The 19,071-nt window shown below is 49.2% G+C and overlaps 1 protein-coding gene across 1 annotated transcript in view; it reads right to left on the minus strand.

Moving 5' to 3' along the window:
- LOC147427696 (zinc finger FYVE domain protein) overlaps positions 1–19,071 on the minus strand; it is a 166,352-nt gene that overhangs the window by 146,252 nt on the left and 1,029 nt on the right. The window contains exon 3 of the mRNA XM_086497670.1: positions 17,051–17,419. Within this exon, the coding sequence (XP_086353796.1) occupies positions 17,051–17,419 (369 nt within the window). The remainder of the gene's footprint in view (positions 1–17,050; positions 17,420–19,071) is intronic.

The raw sequence follows: 19,071 nt of genomic DNA on the forward strand, positions 1-19,071 counted from the left end.
AGGATCACTACAGTAAGGATTGTCCCAAGCAAAGGGCATCCACGTCTTCAGGCTCGACTCAGAACCAGCCCGAATTAACCTTTCCGAAGATAAATTTGATTACTTTGAACACCGTGCCTCAACCTTCACCTGCTACTCATGTGGTTAAGCCTCTGCAAGTGGAGGAGCCTGCTGGTGTCCTTACTCGGGCACAAAGAGCAGCTCTTGGTCTCAGTCTACCCACAGGTCCACCTCGCCAGTCTCCACTTCCTCAATCTGGTCTACCTGACCCAAACGACAAGTCCTTCCCAATTGCTCAGAGCAAACCAACTTCCTTGTTATCTGACATTGATGGAGCCTTCTTAGAAGAAGTGGCTGACTTGGAACAGATTAAGGTCCCAAAAGGAGCCCAGTTCGAAGGCGCCAAGCCCACAGCAGAAGCCATCTTGAAAAATACTTTTCAGCAGGTGTCACTATACGACATGCTAAAGCTTGACGCAACACTTAGAAGTGACACCCTGTCAGTCATTCAATCTCTGTACTCGGGGGCTGGGCCTAGTGGCGGGCACCTCCCTGTACAGCCCTCAGAGTCTTACTTGATTTCCTATCCAACTGCTCCTCTCACAGATTATAAAAGTCCTCGTTTCACTGTATCTATTCTTGGACAGCAGCTATCCGGCGTCATCGTTGATGGTGGATCTGGAATCAATTTGATGCCCGAATTCACTATGAGGGCCTTAGGTCTACAGCCTACCCGACCTGCTCCTTTCACTGTTACATTGGCTGATCAAAGAACAGTCTACCCAGTGGGCATAGTCGACAAGGTGCCTCTGAAGGTACAAGATTTCACTTTTGACTTGGATGTTGTGGTAGTTCATCTTCCCCAGGTAGAGGGAGGTTATCCCTTGCTGATTGGTAGGCCATGGTTGCGACATACGAAAGCACTTCATGACTGGGGAAACGACGCCATGTGGATACATACCCCTGGGTCTCCAATGCAACAAATTCGTCTCGAAGGTGGCATGGATCCAATCGTTCAGCATAGCTCTTTGTCAGAAGAGTCCAACCCTGACTTGGAGCAGCTGGTTCCTCCTGATGGGTCCGATGAAGACTTACTGCAATAGTTAGAAGCTACATCTTCGATGCCATCCTATATAATCTCTCTTCAACCCTTGACAACAGATTCACCCTCTTCCCCTAATCCTACACTTGAAGCCAGTAATCCCAGTCAACCAAGTGCGCCAGAACCATGTGGACCAGTCTCTGATGACCATCCTTCAGAGGGTCCATTGATTGAAACCATCGGCCTGGGTGAGCCTATAACCCACCATAGAAGGGGGAAAAAGTCTCCCTTGCAAGAGTTGGCCAACATCCCACTTCCCTCCTTAACCTCCATTCCATCTGAATCTCCACCCATGCCGGAGCACTTTGAGGTATCTGAGGATTTACCATTCGCAGAGCTTACATCAGGATGGTTGCAGGAAGAGTATGCTGATTTCAACATTGATCAAACGCCAGCTCATAATGTCCAGAAGCTCACAGAGGCGGCACGGTCTTCTATCCCTGACGCAGCCCCGCCCACTATACTGCCTGACCCTGTCAGAGAGGTCAACCTAGGCGGCCCTGACAACCATCAGCCCATGTTGTTAGCCGCTTGGTTATGGGATCATCCCGCTATACTCGACCAGGTAATCTCTTTCATGCACTCTTTCAAGGATGTGTTTGCCTGGTCTTACCACGATTTGGAGGGAATTCCAGCAGAGCTAGGAGTCCACACAATTCCTCTCGTTGAGGGGGCTAAGCCAGTCAGAGGAAGGCCTTACAAACTGAATCCCAAATATACTGAAGCAGTCAAAATCGAGTTGGAGAAAATGCAAGAAGCAGGTATTATTGTACCAATAGAGCACTCAGAATGGTTGTCCCCTATGGTTATTGCCCCAAAGAAGCAGTCCAACAAAATCCGAGTTTGCGTCGACTACCGGGCTCTGAATAAGGTCACAATACCGAATGGGTTTCCAACCCCTTTCACTGAGAGAGTCCTTGAAGATGTCGCTGGCCATGTACTGTATAGTTTTATGGATGGGTTCAGTGGCTACAATCAGTTAGGAATACATCCTGACGACCAAGTCAAAACAGCTTTTGTAACTCCCTGGGGTATTTTCATCTATACTAGAATGTCTTTTGGGCTTAAAAATGCACCGCCTTCTTTCAATCGCATAGTATATCTCATCTTTTGTCCTCTGCTTACTGATCACCTTCGCATATTCATGGACGACTTTTCCACCTTCTCGAGTGCTCAATGTTCAACCCCAGTAGAAAATCTAAAGGAGCATCTTGCTCAGCTCTCTGCAGTCTTCCTCAGGTGCAGAGAGGCACGTTTGAAGCTCAATCCGAACAAGTGTCATTCTTTGGTCACCGAGGGCACATTGTTCGGCCATGTGGTGTCTGCTCAACGTTTAGCACCTGACCCAGAGAAGATAGTGTCCATCTTGAAGTTACCTCCTCCCATAAATCCCAAAGGTGTTCAGAGCTTTGCGGGTCACACCGGCTATCATCGCAGGTTTATACGTATGTATGCACAGGTGGCTCAACCATTGACGCGGCTCACCAGTGCTGCTGTTCCCTTCCAGTGGTCTACACCAGAGGATGAAGCATTTGCATACCTCAAAAAACGCCTCATTGAAGCGCCCATTCTAGTTGCCCCGGATTGGGCCCTACCTTTTCATGTGCATACTGATGCGAGTCTGCTGGCTGGCTGTGGGTGCTGTGCTGACTCAGCCTAGCAAACAGTTCAACTTGGATCGCCCTGTACATTATGCAAGTCGCCTACTCACCAAAGCAGAGCGCAACTATAGCACCACAGAGAGGGAAGGTTTGGCTATAGTATATGCTCTACACAAATTTCGGCACTATTTGCTAGGGGTCCACTTCACAATTATTACTGATCACCATGCCTTGCGCTATCTGCTTAATAAGCCACAGGTCCCAGGTCGAGTATGGCGATGGCTCCTCCTATTCCAAGAGTTTGATTTTGAAGTGGTACTCCGTCCTGGTAAGCAACATGTAATGGCTGACCACCTCTCTCGCATTCACACAGGTGAAGAAGCTACCGGAATTGCGGACGACTTTCCCGATAGCAGTCTTTTTAAGATAGATACAACACCGGAATGGAACGGCGAGGTTTTACATTTTCTATCTACTGGGCAGTACCCAGAGAATGCATCTCCACTGCAGAAGAGGAGATTGCTGTTGAAGTCCAGGCCTTTCACTTTGATTGGGGGCAAGCTCTATAAATCGGGACCAGATGGTGTGCTGAAGCGTTGTGTCTCGCCTCATGAGGTGGAGCATATTTTGGAGGATGCCCACACTGGTCCCACTGGTGGCCATTACCTTGGTCACATCACTGCCCAGAAGATTCTACAGAGTGGTCTGTGGTGGCCCTACATTTTTAAGGATGCAATAGCATATTCTAAGGTTTGTGATGTGTGCCAGCGATGTGGGCCGAAGCCGACTAAGCAATCCAACCGTCCTCTGCAGGTCTCGATGGCGTGGCTACCTTTTGAGAGATGGGGTTTGGACTTCGTGGGACCAATATATCCCCCCGCTCAACCAGGTAATCGCAAATATCTGCTAGTGGCTATAGACTATGCAACAAAGTGGGCAGAGGTACTAGCGACAATAGATTGCACTGGCAATACAGTGGCCAAATTTTTATACGAAAATATTTTATGCAGATTTGGTTGTCCCTTGGAGATCACCAGTGATAGGGACAGTCATTTTGTCAATGACATGATCTCAACTTTGCTGGAAAATTACAAGATTTTTCACCGCAAGTCGTGCTCTTATTACCCTAGAGCCAATGGGCAGGCGGAGAGCACCAACAAGGTTCTGATCGCCCTAGTACGGAAAGCATCTCATTTCCATCCAGCATCTTGGGCTCAAGCTGTGCACGGTACCCTTTGGGCATACCGCACATCTTTCAAAACAACAACAAATCACACGCCTTTTCAACTGGCTTACGGTTTGGAAGCCATAGCTCCTTTTGAGTTCAACTCCGGATCCCCTAGAGTGGGCAATCTGCGTGCAAGTTCGGGTATGGAATGTGCTTCTATATCCCGTCTCACCTTATTGGAGGAAAGCCGCCGCTTAGCTTCACATGCTCTGCAAGCGGAGCAACTTCGTCGCAAAGCGTGGCATGATCGCCACCTCAGTAAGCAGAAATTAACGCAGGGTTCTCTGTTGCTACTCTATCAGGCAAAATATTTGAAAAAAGCAAAGAAGCTGGTTCCTGCTTGGCAAGGGCCCTTCGTAGTGGAAGAGATTTTACCACAGGGAGCAGTCCAATTAGTCACTTTGGATGGCGTTCCTTTGCCACTGGTAAATGGCTCCAGAATCAAGTGCTATTACTCCTCTGAGTAAAGGGTCTGCAACTATTCCGCCATCTGTAGGTTCTATGTCCCATCGCTCTCCTCCCCACTAGCTTTCCACCAGAATGGATGTTCTGTTACTGTCTAGGTTTCTGCTGTCTGTAAGTTTCCGCCTTTCCTCTAAGATATCTTTTCTCCACTAAGTCCTGGTAATTGGGTATTATCGGGAACTTCTACAGTTCAGTCACTCCTCTAATTGTTTCTATTCTCAGTGTTATTTGCGGTTAAGTATTAAGGTCCTTCCAGTTAAGCTTTCAGTCAAGCTTCTCGTCGGAGTGGGTTTGTTCAGTTTGAAAAGTGGAATCTGCTTGGGGACTCTGCTTAGATGGCGATTTTTACAATGAACAAAGTATAATCAAGGATTTGATGAGACTCCCAATGCAATACTGTCTATGGGAAGAATATCAAAGACCTCTTGATTCCAATAGCAGCAAAAAACCTTTGGTGCCATTAAAATTTCAGTTTTGCTGCAGGAACCTTAATCTACTAATACTCTTCTTTATCTGGAGTCAAAATTGCTCTCTCCTTGTATATCCTTGGAGTCAAAATTGCCCTCTCTTTGTATTTGCTCAAAAATTATCCTCTCGTTGTATCTACTAACACTTTGTACCTTCTCTTTGCATCGGTTAACACTTTGTACCCGCTCACACTCCTAAGCCATTAACCGACCATAGTCTCCCAACCCCTCGTCCCTACCTACCCTCCCCTACCCCTCGCCCCTACCCTCTCCACACCCCCTCGCCCCTACCCTCACTTAAACCCCCTCGCCTCTACCTCCCTGCCCCTCGCCCCTACCCTCTCCCAGCACCCCCTCTCGCCCCTATCCTCCCCTCTCGCCCCTACCCTCTCCCACACCCCCTCTCGCCCCTACCCTATACTCTCGCCCCTATCCTCCCCTCGCCCCCTACCCTCTCCCACACCCCCTCTCGCCCCTACCCTATACTCTCGCCCCTATCCTCCCCTCTCGCCCCCTACCCTCTCCCACACCCCTTCTCGCCCCTACCCTCTCCCAGCACCCCTCTCGCCCCTACCCTCCCCCTCTCGCCCTACCCTCTCACAGCACCCCCCTCGCCCCTACCCTCCCCCTCTCGCCCCTAACCTCCCACTCTCGCCCCTACCCTCTCTGAGCACCCCTCTCGCCCTACCCTCCAAAGTTCACATTCGCCCCTACCCTCTACCCCTGCCCTACTTTGGTTCGCATTTACCCCTACCCTAAATTACTCTCCCCAAGCCTAAATAGTTTTGCAGCAAAACCAAAGCATCCGATTGAGTGCTTTTCCATCGCCCCAGCCTAAATCGTTTTGTAGAAGAAAATCCAACTTGGCCTGCATCTGACTGCTTTCCCATCACTTGGCTACTCAGCGGCTCTGTTTGTCATCCGACCTCACCATGGCACGGGGTAGCAAGCAACAGCAAGAAGGAAGTAGCAAGAAAAAGGTAGAGTTGAAGAGGAGGAAAGCTCTGGTTGAAGAATCAGAGAGCGAAGCAAATGAAGTATCTGCAAGCAGCAGCAGCCATGACATAGATGACTTTACCTCCAGTGACCCAAGTGATGAGAGCTACAAAGCAGACTCAGCAACATCTGATGATTCCGATGTAAATTCTGAGTCGGGTGCTTCCAGTGATCAAGAGGAACATTCAAAAGTGGCTCAGAAAAAAGAAAAGCAGCAAATCATCACTCATGAAATCAAGAGGCCTCCATCTTCAAAAAATCGCACAGCATTCTCATTACATTTTCATATGCAGCAACCTCGACCATCTCTCAGGGAGGTGCTTTCACCTGCTCAGCTACGGACTCTGGGCCTCACAGCATTGGCTGATGCAAATTTACCTGACACGGTTCCAGCAGAACTGATACATCAACTGTTGAAAAACTTTCCAAAGGTCCGGGCCACAAGCTAACAGCTACAAGGCTTGGCCATGCCATGGGTATGACCAACTTTCCAGCTGTGAAGTCTACTACTCGCACTTTCTCTTTGTTATCCAAGGATGCGACAATTCAAGCATGTCAAGAGCTATTGAGCTCGGATCACCCAAATTATGAGCGAAACAGACGGCTTCTCGCAATCTTCAGGTATTACTTTCTGGCTCGGGATGCCAAAGAAGACAAGGTAAACCAGATATTCTCTCTACATTCTCCCACTGCGACGGGCTATACTGTTTAATCCACACTATCCCATGTGGATTCCACCAAATTCTCTTCAGCTCTTTGCAGTCTAGGGCTAAAAGATTTCAGGCCCAAGTGCAGTCTGTGCAGTTAAGTTTTAGATGTTTTGCGGCACCTCTCTTGGCATGGATCATAAACATACCTATTAACATAAATGAAGTGGATGAGGAACAGGGAACCTCGAAAGGGAAAAGGAAAACCGTGAGCATGGAGGTTGACCCCACAGTCACCAAGAAAAAGAAGATAAAGGCGAAAGTGGTGAAGGATACAGTGAAGTCTCTACTCTCCTTGCCAGTTTCTGAGAGCCAGTAGAATAGGGTACATCTTCAGCGTCATACGTCTACTTCTACACCTGGTTCTGCTGTGCCGAAAGTGTCTACTGCCGCTCCTCAGGACACGATAGTCACTTCACCCATACAGGATCCTCTTCCTTCTCCTATCTTCACTCATACACCGGTCAACATATCATTCGCTCCACCTACAACAACAATCTCCCAGGCACCTACTACACCAACTGCACCTACTTCTAGCTCGCCGGCAGTGCCACATGTCCGCCCTCCAGCATCACATCCATCTAAGGGATCTTCAGGTAGGACCGACTCCACTTCTCTGTTTCAGCTTTCAGAGAAGTTACTTCAGGACTCCAGAGCTGCTATTGCCACCATCGAGCTAGGCGCGGAGCAGCTAGCTGCAACCCACCAGCATCACTCCACCACATACGCAGCTATGGAGGGATCTCTGCGAGTTGCCGAGAGTGCCATCGTAGGTCGAGATGCAACGATTTTTGCACTACAGCAGGCATTGAAGATAAAGTCGAGGATTATTGATGACCTAAAAGCAAGGGTGCAGGGATTTCAAGAAATGCTTATGTATGATAACAGGCCTACCCAGGCACCTGTGCGATATGGATGGACTCGGCCAGGGATACAGGTCCAGAATCCAGCAGGCTTTGCAGCACCAGCAGGTCCCTCTCAGCAATTCATGGGACACTACCAACAGCCCCAATTCCAGTACTTCACTCAGCAAGGGTCTCAGGTCCAGATGCCACACATGCAGAGCCAGAGTGTTCCTTGCTGTGACGGTGTTGCTCGCGCACACCGCCATGGTTGCGTTACTAGGCGTCCGGAGTTCACTTCAGGGCAGGTGCTCCCATCCGCTCTGCAGCAGATGGCTGCCACAACCACAGGAAACCAGGTTATGCAGAGCACAGTACATCAACAGCATAGTTACACAATCGATCTGATAGCTCCTCCCGATCCGGATACTTCTGGAGCAGCAGTGGCGATGACACTTTTCCTTGGGTGACAGGACTGTGCTCTTACCCCACCTTTCATTGTACATATAGTTACTTTTACAGTTTCATTCAGTTTTGGCTCACCGAGACGGTGACCAGTCTTGTGGCGGGCAACCTGTAGCAAGCTACAGTCTCACTTTCACAAGACACACTTACAGTTAGTACAGTTGGTCTGGTCTGTTCACACTGAACGGACACTTGGACAGTGACACGTGGCAGAGATACGGAGGGTGGCCTAGTGGACATGTGGCCAGGTCACACTTAGCTGGCTGACATTTATGGGCCGTTGGTGGCTCTTTATGATTGTATCTATGAGTAGTAGCCGTTGGGTCATTATCATTATCTTATCTTGTACGTAGTCGTCTAGAGAGAGTCTTACACAGAGCACATTAGCACCATCCCTGCACATCTGAGCCTGGACAACCCCATTGTACCTGTGAGTCCTAGGCGGGAGCTGTGAGTGCTGCCACGCCAGAGTCTGTACACGGTTCTTTGAGCTAGTCGAGTCCTCATGTCCTGGTCCACTGTTGTGTCTCTGTTGTTATCCATTGTTTCAGTGTTTCATTCTGTTTGAGAGAGTTTCCATTTGTTTGAGTGAGATTGTCTCGCACATTGCACTGAGGGGCACCCACACTGTAGAGAGCACGACATATTATCCGCGCTACAGCCCCACCCTCTGTGCTCTGATCGTGTCTCCTGTCTACAGGCTCTCCCATCTATATCCACTAATGTGAGGGATAGATTGCCCAGGGGCCTGATGTGTTTCAGAGTAGTAGACGACGCCTCTTCCTGTAAAACCATCCTCAAAAGCACCCACATCAAGGCGCATAGATCCATTACAATTCCAGGTGGCAACTTTGAGTGTGGTCCCATAGGTCTCGCACCGTCATGTGGAGCGCCGCTCTACAATCAGCACCCGACCATATCTGTAGAAGGCCGTCTTTCCCTTCTCCCTTGCCGCTTGAATCTCTAGCATTACCTCTCTCATATGCGCAAGCTGTGTGAGAGTGAGGTCATCTCCAAAGAATATGCCCGTTTTCTTTAGTGTAGGACGCCTCCTCAAGAAGCCCTTCTTTCCCACCATGGATGGGAAACGGATGATTAAAGCTCTCTCTTTTGAAGTCTCCCCATTTCCTTGTGCTGATTCTGATTTCTGCAGGTCTGAGTTTGTTGGTTCTTGCAGGGCTGAAATTCTGCAGGTGAAAAGATTCTGAAAAGAGAGAAATGAAATGTTATATTAACGTCTTCAAAAGACCAAAGTGACCTATGAGACCAGAAAGTTACAATGTGGTGGATCTGATACAAAGTCAGAGTAACAAGATGACAAAATGACAAAATAAAATAAAATACTGTACAATCCTAAACTGCTAGGTGTGAACTAAGCAGCTAAACAGCTAGCTGGGATAGCTAGATCACAGGAGATCAAGCATCGGTCGCTGGCGGATCTCATCAATCTCCTCCATGGTCAGTAGTATGACCAGGCGTCGTGCATGTCAAGCCAAAGTGATCCGAATCCTCTGATGCAGCCTCCATAGAGAGAGAGAGAGAGAGAGAGAGAGAGATAAATGAAAATGAAATGAAATGTTATATTAACGTCTTCAAAAGGCCAAAATGACCTATGAGACCAGAAAGTTACAATGCGGTGTATCTGATACAAAGTCAGATTAACAAAATAAATTAAACTAGGATAACAAAATATAAATACTGCGGGATCCTAAACTAAGCAGTACAATGTGAAGACAATATGGGAGGGGAGTAGAGATCCATCTTCATCTGCACTCTGGACGACGAAAGAGTATGGCTTGAATCCTTTGCCATAGCCTCCTTCGAAATTGTGTAGCTCCTCTCCTCCCTCGGGGTCGTCTAGATCTCCCTAGCTCCAATGCTCGGTCTATGAGAATGCCAGTAGTGCGGGTAGACCTCTCCACCGTCGCTGGTTGCTCCTCTGTCTGTTCTTCTCGGTGTACAGTATCTAGTGTAAAGAAATCTGTGATCCCTCTCTGGGGATGTCTCTCTTCAACTCTCCTCAGTAAGGTTTCTCTATGCTTGTGTAACTCAAGTAGATAAATCCCAAGACATCTTTGATCCTCATAACTCATGACCCTAGATAGAGGCCCAAAACCTTCTTTGAATAGATAGTGAAAACGACCTCGTATCTCATAGTACACTGTGCAATGACATATTTAATGTACTTCTGTCTCTAGCTCTAGATGGCATAAGCGGCACATTCTATTATCTGCTGGTGTCCCTCTGAATCTGCCAGTCTCAATCTCGAGCTGATGTGAGGACGTGCGTATCTGGCCAATGGCACAATGCAAACCATGCGAAAGAGAGAGAGAGAGAGAAAGAAAGAAAGAAAGAAAGATTTTTAACGTCTATGTCAGGCCGAAATCGGCCTATGAGACAAATCAAATGTACATGGTGTGTATGTCATCCGTCTATCGGAAAGACAAATGAAACAAAAACTGATACAAAACTGAACTGAGTGTAGGTAGTGGGGTATCTGAGGAGGGATGGAGCTCTATTTCTAGGGGTATCTGCATGTCTATATGCTCAAGGTAGTACAATCATGAGAATGCATCAAGCTATCTAGCTCCATCCTGTACTAATGGGGGGATGTAAGATGTGGTACATGGGCGGGTCTGGTGCCAAGGCTGCCCGGATGAAAGCTGTCGGGTGGGCCCTCATCCGGGCCACTCGCTCCTCAGTGGCACGGCGCTCCCGGGCTCGGATCTCCTCGATCTGTCGGTGGTGGGAGCTCGCGCCCCTGTAGCCTGTGACTCGTGGTTGTCGTCTAGCTCGGCTCACCTCCGCCTGTGGGAGTGTCACTCCCCTCTGAGTGTCTGGTGGGGGAGGGGCGGTAATCCTCTGAAAGAAGTCTGTGAGCTGCGACTGTCTCCCCTCTGTCTGTGTAGCTGTGTGTGGCTGTAGTAGTGTCCCCCGATGGCTCTGTATCTCTAGTAAGAACCGTCCGAGCTGTTTCTGATCTCAAGAGTCCATGATCTCTCGGAGAGTGGGCTGTCCTCTGAATAGGGCCTCATACCTGCCTCTGATCTCAGTGTATGCTCTGCATCTACATACAAAGTGCTCCTCACTCTCCACCTCCTCTGTGCAGGCTCTGCAGACGCGCTCCTCCCTGGGAACACCAGTATGTCTCCCGATCTCAATCTCTAACCTGTGTGAAGCCACTCTCAGCTGACCAATCGCCACCCGTGAGCTATGTGGCATATATGTGTCCATGTAGCGTGGTCTCTGTATGAACCCCCCGTACAATATGGTGAGAAACTGGTCTCTGTAATCTGACATCCTCGTCCCCAAGCCAGGTGACTCCCAGACTCTCCTAGTGTATAGCTGCCACAGATCCTGTCTCAGTACCAAGTTCCTCTCACTGCGAGAGAGGTGAACATATGGTGAGTGGGGGTCGTACTGGAATGGTGGTAGGCTCTCCATGTCAAGACCGTGTCCCTCAAACCATGCTCTGACCTGTGAGTACCATGCTCTCTCATGCCCACTCTCTGATAGCTGTATAGCTGCCTCAAATGCTCTACGAGTAAGTCTGTCAGGAGGTAGCTCTCTCATCCTCTGGATGAAGCAGACTGTCTGGAATAGTGCCTCTACCACCATGGGTGGTGTGGCGAGCTCGGCTCTAATAATGTCATGTGGCACTGTCTTCTTGCTGCGGAGCAAGCGTGAGATCATACATACCTGTGGCCTCTCAAGCTGTGTCCACTGGTCAACTGTCAATCCTGGTGCCCATACTGCCGCCGAGTACATCAAGGCTGGGGTGACTAAGGTGTCGAAAAGCCACCCCTTCGTGCGGGGTTCCTGAAAGTGTGCCTGGTGGCATCTCCGCTCTAGCATGGCCAAAGCTGCATATCCTCGGGTGAGCCTGTCAGCAGTAGCCTGCCTCATAGCGAAGGGTCCTGGTAGGCTGGTGAATGTGATGCCAAGGTAGACATAGGAGGTGACTACATCAACCTTTCCTCCTGCTGCTGTGAAGGTGGCAGCGCTTCTCACTGCACTGGATGTGTGAAAGATCATAACCTTGGTTTTGCCAAGGTTCACAGTCAACCCCCTGTGTGTGCTGAATTCGTCCAAGGCCTCAAGATGGCGTTGCAAGCCCTCGGGTGACTCTGAAATCAACACAATATCATCAGCATATAACATGATGTGGACCGGAGTACCTGCCAAGTCGCTCCCCTCTCCCCCTGCTCGCAGTATGTAGTCGGAGATCTCGTCGATGTAGAGCCCAAAGAGTGTCGGGGAGAGTGGGCATCCTTGCTTAACACCAATGGTGCTAGCAATGGTCTCTGAAAAACCGCCTAGGCAACGAACTCGACCCGTCACCTTCTCGTAGAGAGCATATATGGCCCAAATCATCTCTGTTGGTACCCCAATGCTGTGAAGGCGCTGGAAGAGTCTCTCGCGTGGGACTGTGTCAAAGGCCTTGCGGAAATCCACAAAGCAGCAGTAAAGCCTCTTCTTCCGCGCCTTTGCCCCATCAATGAGGCAGCGCAGAACGAAGATGTGATCAGTGGTGGAGAAAGCTCGTCTGAAACCTGCCTGGCCTGGAGCTCGTAAACCCTCGATCTCTGCGTAGCAGCTGAGCTGTGCCTCAAGTACTGCTCCATATAGCTTGGCCATCGTGTGGCCAATCATGATAGTCCTGTAGTTCCCTGGATCCAGGGTGTCGCCAGATTTGTGGATAGGCACTATGGTGTGCTGTGTCCACTCCTCTGGGAAGCCCTCCCCTATAGCCCGGTTGAAGACATGTGCAATCAACGGGGCTATAGTGGAGGCCGCATAAATGATGTGCTCACTCTGTAATCCAGTATGGTCAACTGATCGTCTGTGCTGCATGCGGCGTATGGCCCTCTCTACCATCTGTGCTGTAAAGAAGGAGGAGCACGTGGGGCGTGGCTCGTGTGGCTGTGGGATAGGAGGCTGTCCTGGCACCTCGTAAAGTCGCTCTGCATAATCATGCCATATCTGTGGATCCTCAATAGCTGTAGTCGGACGTGGCTCGCGCAGGGTGCGCCATGCTGTCGCGCTATCCATGCTCATGAATAGGCGGTATAGCTCAAGCTCCTGTGCCTCTTCGAATGCTCGCCGCTTTTGGCGTGTCAGCGTCTTCATATGCCGTCTGGCCTCTCTCTCTGTGATCTCTCCTAAGGCTCGCTGTGCGCGGAGGCGTCGGTATAGCTCTCTGCTGCACTCATCATCATACCAGCGGTTCTGAGGCATAGTCCCGCGGGGGGAGTGCGTCCTGTGTGAGTGGTGTGTGGAAAGGAGCTAATAGCTGAAGTGTGGAGAACGGAAGAGATATGTGATGTGAGAACTGAGAGTGGTGTGGATGGGTGGAGGAGGCATAGGCCATGCTCGACCTCGCCGAGTAAAGAGAGGCTAGCTCATGTGTGAAATGGATGGTGGTGTGTGGAGTGTGTGCTGTGGAGCTGTGTGGGATGGTATCTCCGGTGATGGAGAAAGAGAGGTATGTGTGGTCGGCTCCGATGGGTATGGGTGGAATGGTGAAGGATGTGATAAGGTGTGTAGCCTCCCTGGGTCCCAGAATATAGTCGACTGTACTCCCCCCTCCCTCTGCAACTCCATGTGGCATACAAGTCAGGCCCCCTGAGGTGGGCCACTGGACCATCCCGTTATAAATAACGAGACGGTGCTGGGAGCCAAGTCGAAGTAGATGTCGTCCGTAGGCTGTGACTGGAGCTCTGTCTGCTGTATCTCTCATAGTAGCCTCCTCATCTAGAGTGTGTAGTGCCTCTGGGTCCTCGTGGTCATATGCCTCACACTGCTCACTGCGCGTACGAGCATTGAAGTCTCCCATAAGGAAGACTTCACCCAGTGTGGAGTACTCCATAATCTCCTCCGTGAGGCATGCGTACGGTGACTCCTGCTCAATAGGGGCGAATCTGGAGCCTGTGGGAGCAAAGTAGCAAAGGGCAATGTAGACGATCCTGTCTCGTGAGAGCTCGAGGCGAATCCACATGTAGCGGGCCTGTGGGTCCCGGGCAACAATCTGTAGTCTACTGTGAAGCCCCTATCTAAAGAGTATGGCCACTCCTCCTGAGCCACGAGTGGTGTGCTGGCGCATACACCCCCGATGTAGAGACTCCCACTGGAATCCATGTATCCGTGGTAGCCCTCTCTCTGGGCTCTCGTGTGTCTCTGTAAGTAGAATGATGTCTCGACCTCTCATCACCTCCTCAAGTCTCTCTGGGTGTGTCCATAGGTCTCCATTGCAATTCCAAACCGTGACATGAATCTCCTCGTGTGTCCCACAGGCCGCGAGTCCCTATGCGATGGTCTTGCCATCAATGATAACCCTACCATCTCGATATACTGCCTTCTTCCCTTCTTTGCGGGCTTGGTGGACTCTAGGCATGCACGCGCGACGGTGATCTTGTTGCATCTTTGTGAGGTCATCATCAAGATAAATCGGGGGGCCTTCTAGCCCTCTCAAGATGACCCTCTTTCGGAGGAAAGAAGTTCGAGACTCCTCGGAGGCGAATTGGAGGATGAGAGCTCTCTTCTTTGGATCTTTGCCGGCTCTCCAAACTTTGGAGAAAGGGATCTCTTCTTCCTTGTATCCCACTTCCTTGCATAAAGCTTTCCCATCGCTCTCGGGTGTAGACCCTTCTTCTTCTTTGATGCCGGTCACTCGCACATTGAGACGGCGAGCTTGTCGCATCTTCTCCTCCTCGATGGTTGTGTGTACGATGAGTACCTCATCTTTTTGGGCTTCCTCTCTTGCAACCTTCTTGATGTTCTTTTTGACCACTTCGACCCATCCTTCTTTGGTGGCCTCTAATTTGTCCTCAATGCTTGCGGTGAGGGCTTTGGTGATCTCCTCCTTGAGGGCTTCCTTAGCGTCCTCTTTAATCTCTCCTTCTTCGGGGGTGAGGGATGTGATGGAAGCATGAAGGAGATCGATTTGTGCCTTCATCTCTTCTTGCTCTTTCCTCCATCTCTCCCTCTCCTTCCCGTTCTCCCGTTCCCTTCTCTCCTTCTCCTCTTTGAGATTTTGGATTTCCGCTCTCATGTCCTCCTTCTCTTCGTTCCATAGCTTGATGAGGTATGGAGAGGCCCTTGGTATCTATGATCTCCCGATTGATTAGAGCCAAGGCCTCCGTACCTCACGCGATCATTCGAGCAGAGCTAGCTGCCCCCCCCATGGAGATTGAGGCGCTTACCAGATCAGTGTCCTTTGTGCACAGCCTATGGGATACTACTAGAGACAGATATGCTAGATTGGCCCTTGAGTCTTCCAGACAGTTAGCTCTACAGGGGGACACTTCATGCTGGTATGCACAGATGACTTCATGGTTTCAGACGCATGGCTTCACCATGGACAGGTTGCCCCCTTTCCAGTATTCTCTTCAGGCACCCTCGCTGTCTCTTACACGGGTGGAGATCACTAGACTCATTCGTCAGGACCTGATCCAGCTCGACACTAGGAGGACATGGATAGAGCCGCCTCAGGAGTTGAGCACAAAGATGGCTTTCTATAGAGAGCATCTTCTCCACCTCACAGGAGATGGGTTTGTGATTCGACCCAGCTACATGGACACACATATGTCTCATGGTTTGCGTTGTGCCATTGGTCAGATACGCACATCCTCACATCAGCTCGAGATTGAGACCGGTAGATTCAGAGGGATACCAGCAGACAGCAGGATATGCCGATTATGCCAGAGAGAGCCAGAGACAGAGTTGCACTACATATGTCATTGCACAGTGTTCTATGAGATACGGGGGCGTTTCCACTGCTTATTCAGAGAGGGTTTTGGTCCTCTATCTAGGGTCATGAGTTATGAGGATCAGAGATGTCTTGGACTATATCTACTTGAGTTACACAGGTATAGAGACACTTTACTGGGGAGAGCTAGAGAGAGGCAGTCCCAGAGACACATTACAGATTTCTTTTCACTAGATATGGGACAGCCAGAGGAGCAGCCACCACTGCAGAGCTCGTCCCACACTCATTCGACCACTACTGGCACTCTCATCGACCGAGCATTGGAGCTACAGAGATACAGACGACCGCGACTGAGGAGAGGAGCTACACAGCATCGACGGAGACTACAACAGAAGATTCGAGCCATACTCTCTCGACATCCAGAGTGCAGATGAGGATGGATCCTCACCATTTCTTCCATCTTTGTTTCTCACACTGTTACATCCAGTTTACCGGTACCTATTGTATCAGCTGCTACACCCACGTAGTTTTAGATTGTAGTAGTAGTAGTAGTATTTTGTTCCACTTCTAGTTCTTTTGTACCCAGACATGGTATTAGATTCACTATTTTGTAACTGATTGGTCTCATAGGTCATTTTGGCCTTTTGAAGACGTTAATATAACATTTCATTTCATTTCTCCATCCGCCATTCTTTCATGTCCTTCTCCAATTGTGCAAGCCTCTTGTTCGTGAGCATGAACGTTGTCTTCATTGTCGATGCCGGCGTCTTGATGATGGGGGAAGACATGGCTGTCTTCGTAACTACCCTCTCTTCATATTGTGAAGAAGAGGGGAGAAGGGGAAGAGAGGGAGTACTTGTGTGTATGCGTGTATGTGTGTAGTGTGTGTGTGGGTATGTATCCGTGTGTGAGAGATTGGGGGCAGCGGGCCTGGTGCACTTGGTAATGCTGCCACAGTGAGGCAGCGGCAAGTGCTACAGCCTTGGCAGCGTGCAGTCGCAACAGGTCAGCTACAACGGGTTCAGCAGCAGCAGCAGCAGCAGTGGCGCGCGCAGGGGGTGAAACAGCAGCAGCAGTGGCGCGCACAGGGGGCAGCAGCAGTGGCGCGCGCAGAGAGAGAGAGAGAGAGAGAGAGAGAGAGAGAGAGAGAGAGAGAGAGAGAGAGCTTGCTTGCTTTGCGTGCTGAAAATCCCTTGCGTTGCCCCTTCATGCACGCGAGCCCGTTGGCTGCTTTGCGTTGTGCGTCACAGAGAGAGAGTGTGTGGGCTGTGTGAGAAACCCTAACATCAACGGTGAAAATGGCTTCTTTTTCAAGCATATGCAGTCCACTTCATTTCATCATCATCAGCTTGTCAACATGCATTTGAATAATGTATATTAATACAATTTGCAACTTGGTGTAAATCAGCAAATAAAAAGACAATCTTAACTTCATCACAAACATTATGCAGTTCCAAAAAAACACTAACCTGTTAACTGTTTCTTCATATATGCTTTCATTCTCCCATTCAAACATCAATGATGTGGAATTTCTCATCTCCAAGCTTTCAGCCTTGGAGTTCTTCCTCATTAGATGAGGAGAATCATGCATCCCTCCGCCCTTTGGAGTCTTCTCAAGCCCAATGTGCACCGGGTGATTGGAGTTCTTACTGCCACGTTTTTCATCATCTTCCTCAGACTCTGTGTCGCTCTCATGTTCATGAGGCCGCTTCAGTGAGGCTCTGTTACCCTCAACATCTTGCTGTCCATCTGTACCTCCTTTTTTATTCGAAAGGGGAATTTCGGACAGTTGATGAAGGTTAGCTTGTGTTTGAATCCATCTATTCAGAGTTGAAAACCTGGGAAGAGAAAATTTTAGTAAACAACATATCAACAAATGAAAGAAAAGACAGCAAACTTACAAGCTACAATACTTGTCATCCAAGTGAAATTAATGTGAGATGTACTGTGCAAATGCAATACTTTCCGAGAAATGAGTCACACCATGAACAGAAAGACTTCAAACATTCCCCTTCAATTCAGTTTGCAAAAATATGTTCCAGCTTGCCAGCTATACATTTCAGTGTCAGTACAGCAGCTCCAGCAGCCTCTACTTCCTCATCCAAACCTACACTATCACTGATGCCTCCCTACAAGTGTAACATTGGACAAGGCTATTGACATCTGCAAAGCGAGACGGATCGGGTAACAACTTCTAAAGCTCCGAGATAGGTGATGGTAGACGGTTTGCACGTATCGTGTGTGATCTACTGGCAATTTACCTTTCGCCCTGTTAGCTAGAATGAGTGTGGATGCCACTGTGGGTTTGGGGCATGTGTATTTCGCGGGCTTCTCTCTGGTGAAATAGAAGTATTGTGATATATCCTTAGGGCATCAGCCACCTCGTCCTGCTCCAAATCGGTGAAGGATGCCAACTGCTTTAAAAAATATTTGTAGTGGCCAGGTTGCCCTGCCGCATGGTCTGACACTCCCTTGGCGATTCCAAGGTCTCAGCCACTATATCTTCGGACACATTTACCTCCACTGGGTGTTCTTGAGGTCTGAAATGGTGGCCATGCTGTCCTCGACGACGACCTGGCTTACAGCTTTCCCACCATATCCCAGATCATCTCCTGTCATCATCAGAGTAACCCATTACGGAGCCTACAGCTGTAGATTTCGTGAACTTCTTCTTTTCACTATAGCTAGGGATTTATTTAGGAATGTGATTCACTTTTTCTGGCATTTCAAGACTGGAGATGCCATTAGTTAAGCCTTGTTATGCTCTTATGGGCCATTCTGACCTTCCAGAGTAGTAGTTACTTAGCTTGAATTTTCATTGTTGCGTGAGAGATCTATAGTGAATGGCTTCAAGTCTTTGGGCACAACGTAACTTCTCTCCTTGTCTGGGGGTCTGTGCACTATGTAGGAGTTTGCATGCATCATCTCTGCACATGCGCATGATTCTCTTAACAATCCTCTTTTAAACCAATCATGTACCGTCCAGTCTACATCTCAGACCTAAAGCTTCACTCCATAGAGGCCAAAAAAAATCTGAGTATTGTTATTTGTATGACACTACTCATCTACTTATCATGATTTTTCATTCCTGAAGACACTGGAAACTCCAACAATGAATCACTGATGGACAAAAGTTAAGTTCGACTATATTGTACAATTAAAAAGCTTTCTATAGGTGAACATCCAAATTCAATGATGGCAAAACTTTCATTGTCCTTGCTTTGACAACCATTGGGACCTACTCTCTTCAACACCCCCCCCCCCCCCCCCCCCCCACCCCAAAAAAAAAACTCACGCATGCACGTACACACACAGGACGCAGACCCTGCATGAGCTCCCCTAGACAGAGACTACTGTCTAGGACACTTTACAGGGGTAGACGCTAGTGGAGGCTAGTAAATTTATAGACCTTGGTGTACCACATAGGGACTTGATAGAGTGGATGCGAAAGAATTTTGAGGCACAGCATAGGGGCTTCTTAGTCCCATGG

This window comes from Adiantum capillus-veneris, chromosome 23 (assembly GCF_014529385.1).
Source record: "Adiantum capillus-veneris isolate H3 chromosome 23, ASM1452938v2, whole genome shotgun sequence".
In the NCBI taxonomy this organism is placed as follows: Eukaryota; Viridiplantae; Streptophyta; class Polypodiopsida; order Polypodiales; family Pteridaceae; genus Adiantum; species Adiantum capillus-veneris.